The following is a 3,670-nucleotide window of genomic DNA, read 5'->3' on the forward strand; positions in this document are numbered from 1 at the left end:
TTGAGGCCTGCCATTAGATTTCTTTGTGAGGCCGGCCATTAGGTTTCTTTGTGCTAAACTACCTAAACATAGAGAGAGAGAGAGAGAGAGAGAGAGAGAGAGAGAGAGAGAGATGGGAACCTGCTGGCCTAAGCCTATAGATAATCTTCCCAGCACCACCAAATTTTCGAGTCCAGATCCAGGTATGATCGGGAACTTCTGAAATGCTACCAATTTTCGTTATGGAGAAACAGATACTCTTCTAAAACTCTAAATACTTTAGAAAACTCAAAAGAGCTTCCCTTTTATTTTTCTGTTCGATCAAATTTAGAAACTTTTTGACTCAGAAGAGCAAATTCACAAGTTGTGTCGTGTATTTTCCGTCTCCTTGCAACCTAGCTAGAGCATCGCTTGAATATATAATGAGTCCATGAAATGTTTATGACTTGTTCTAACTTTTCTTTTGTTTTCAGTTAATGATGATTCAAAGACAATAAACAATAGCAATCACGCCAACAACAATACTCATCAAATTGGCAGGCATTCAGAAGCTGATCCGAATCCCCTAGGAGAAGGCGGGGCCGGGGCCGGGAAGGGTGTTCCTCCAAGTGGTAAAATCATTACTCCAAACTTGAAAATGTTCACCTTAGCTCAACTGAAATATGCCACTAGAAATTTCAGACCAGACAGTGTATTGGGAGAAGGAGGTTTTGGGACAGTATACAAAGGTTGGATCGATGAAAAAACCTATGCACCATCAAAAGTTGATGTTGGAATGCCTGTTGCTGTCAAGAAATCCAATCCAGATAGTGAACAAGGCCTTAAGGAATGGCAGGTTGGTTAGTTGCACTTGCATACTATATATGCATGCACGTCGGCCGATAAATTTTGTTTGCAAGTTACTTATTTTACCAAGCGTGCATCATTTTCGGAGTTACTAAAAAGTTACCAGAAAAGTGCCTATGAGTCCACATAAATGTGATTTAACGTACTCGTAATTGTGCGTACTTGACATTTGCCTTAATCTATGTAGAGTTGAGATCTACTGTCTCCATTTCGTTATTTTTCATTGAAATTTTGACACCTCACTGCATCGAATAATATTAGACTATTAGCATATAGCAAGATGATAATAAGTGACATTACATTTGAAATGCCGTGTTACCATTTTCTTACACGATCCATTGTATTCAGATGTCAAATCTCTAACTGAAAGGAAACGAATTGAACAATTCACATAGTTAAGCTGCGGGTCAAAAAAGTTATTATACAACAGTTTTTGCACTAACATTAGAAATGGTCAAAAGTTAAAGCTTGATTAGATTAATAGTCAAGTATTGTTGACTTGTTCAAACAATTAATTTTTCAAATAAATTTTGTTATAAGGGTTTGTTTGACAAAAAATTTAATATAAGTATGAAATGTTTGGTTGAAAAGCTGATAAAAATTGTGAATCCAATGAAATGTTTGATTAAAAATAATTATTGATTTTTATCTCAACTTTTTAAACTTTCCCCATACAATCACCTAATCACAAAATTTGACAGTTGCGAGAAAAGGGTACATAAATAACATGTTTGGATAAGAAATTTTATTGACTCTTTGGCACTTAGCCCTTTTCTGGCCCCCAATATTTGTAATTTTAATTGGTGGAATAGTATTTTTTTGAAGAATGTTTGGATAAAAAAAAAATTTTGGGATTACATGTAATATTGTTTTATTGAAGAATATGTGATTGATAAAAAGAGAGAGAAAAATGAATTATAATTTTAATAAGGGCCAAACAGGGGCTTAATCTTATATCTTCGGCTTAATGCTTGGACTGATCTTTTAAATATTAAATAATATTCTTTAATTTAAAACGTAAACAAGCAAAGGAATTTTAATAGGAAGCTATATCTTGAAAAAAAATTCCTATTTTACTCTCCTAATTTCTTTGTTTTTATGCAATTATTGATTGAACATTATGATTTATAAACTATGAATTTCTTGGTGCAGGCAGAAGTAAAGTTCTTGGGAAAATTTAGCCATCCTAATCTTGTCAAACTATTAGGTTATTGTTGGGAGGACAAACATTTCCTATTGGTCTATGAGTACATGCAGAAGGGAAGTTTAGAAACTCATCTCTTCAGAAGTATGCACTTACTAGTAACTATTACCCTTTTACCATTGCAACCCACTCCACCTCTTGTTTTTGTTGAAGTATTTCACCTAAAAATTTAAGAAAAAATCGTACGGTTGATCTTCAGTTTATTGTTATTGGTCCAATAACAAGTTAATTCTCAACAATCAAATGAGCGAAACACTCTCTAGTGATGAAAACTGTTCAAATTATTTTAACGGCTCTATTGTCCAACTCATTATTTGAAGTCATGTCTTATTGATTTTTGTCATTTGTACAGAATATTTTTTTTTTACAGAAATCAAATAGACACTCATATGGGGGTGGGCCCCATGTGAATAAAATATTACCAAAAAAACCACCCACTTCCCATTGTATCTATTCTGGAGCAATTCTGTCATTTTCTCTACTGTACGTGTAGTCTCTCTCTGTTTTAATTCCCAAACTAGTAGCTAGAAATTAAAGTAAACTATGTTTTCATGAGGAAGAATGAGGCAGGGTTTTTCAGCTGTTAATGACATGATTTTGTGGTGCATTTTCAGAGGATGTAGCAGAACCATTTTCTTGGGATACAAGGATGAAAATAGCAATAGGGGCAGCTTGTGGACTTGCTTTTTTGCACACAACTGAAAAGCAAGTCATTTACAGAGATTTTAAGGCTGCCAATATTTTACTTGATAGGGTAATTAATTATTTCAGCCCCCTTTAATCCACATCTATAAAGAATTCAAAATTTTCAAGTGTTTATGAATTTAATTGCATAGGAATTCAATGCAAAGCTTTCGGATTTTGGACTTGCTAAGTTAGGTCCGGCTGATGGTATGTCACACGTGACAACAAACGTTGTTGGGACGTACGGATATGCAGCTCCCGAGTATGTGGCCACAGGTAATTGTTTTAATTAGTTTCTTGACTAACATGCAGCATGTTTTAGAGCTTGCTTTTTAAGATATAATGCCAAATTTGTAGGTCACTTGTATCTGAAAAGTGATGTGTACGGTTTCGGAGTCGTCCTACTGGAGATATTAACAGGTCAACGGGTACTCGATTTGAATAGGCCCAATGGGCAAATTAATTTGGTAGATTGGGCCCGGCCATTTCTATCCGATAAGAAAAAGTTGAGAAAATTAATGGATCCAAGGCTCGAGGACAAGTACCCTCCTAAAGGTGCATTCGAAATAACCCAACTCATACTAAATTGTCTCGAAGCCGACCAAAAATCCAGGCCAGGGATGGAAGAAGTATTGGAAACTTTGGAACGCATTAGTACCATCCAAATGAAACCGAAGGAGTTCAAAACCAAGGCTAGACGAGATCAACAACCTGGAAATCATCACCACCGTTCTCCTCGCCATGTACACCATGGAGGTGGCAGAACTAGCAGAGCTCGACTGTGTGATAATCTAACTGCTGCCCGGCCCAGGTTTATTGACTAGTGTTGTACATGTCTAAGCCACTGGGTTGGAAATTTGTTTGTTGTTTTAGTCTTCCTATGAGCACAAAAATGTTTTGGTCAACATACAAAAGTACCTAAAGGTCTATAAAAAAAATCATATGAAAAGTAAAAAA

General features: G+C 35.6%; 1 protein-coding gene across 1 annotated transcript; it reads left to right on the forward strand.

Annotated features, from left to right (window-relative positions):
* LOC111379873 (probable serine/threonine-protein kinase PIX13) lies at positions 1-3,670 on the forward strand. The gene is made up of 6 exons (XM_023003310.1): positions 1-182; positions 453-814; positions 1,978-2,113; positions 2,644-2,783; positions 2,866-2,989; positions 3,071-3,670. The coding sequence occupies exons 1-6, from the start codon at positions 113-115 to the stop codon at positions 3,535-3,537; spliced, it is 1,299 nt and encodes a 432-aa protein (XP_022859078.1). The 5' UTR covers positions 1-112; the 3' UTR covers positions 3,538-3,670.

The sequence above is a fragment of the Olea europaea genome, unplaced genomic scaffold (assembly GCF_002742605.1).
Source record: "Olea europaea var. sylvestris unplaced genomic scaffold, O_europaea_v1 scaffold2048, whole genome shotgun sequence".
Taxonomy (NCBI): Eukaryota; Viridiplantae; Streptophyta; class Magnoliopsida; order Lamiales; family Oleaceae; genus Olea; species Olea europaea.

Coding starts and splice junctions, on each gene's coding strand:
- LOC111379873 (XM_023003310.1), top strand. CDS start 113: ATGGGAACCTGCTGGCCTAAGCCTATAGATAATCTTCCCAGCACCACC. Junction 183..452: donor ATTTTCGAGTCCAGATCCAG/GTATGATCGGGA, acceptor TTTTGTTTTCAG/TTAATGATGATTCAAAGACA. Junction 2,990..3,070: donor TCCCGAGTATGTGGCCACAG/GTAATTGTTTTA, acceptor CCAAATTTGTAG/GTCACTTGTATCTGAAAAGT.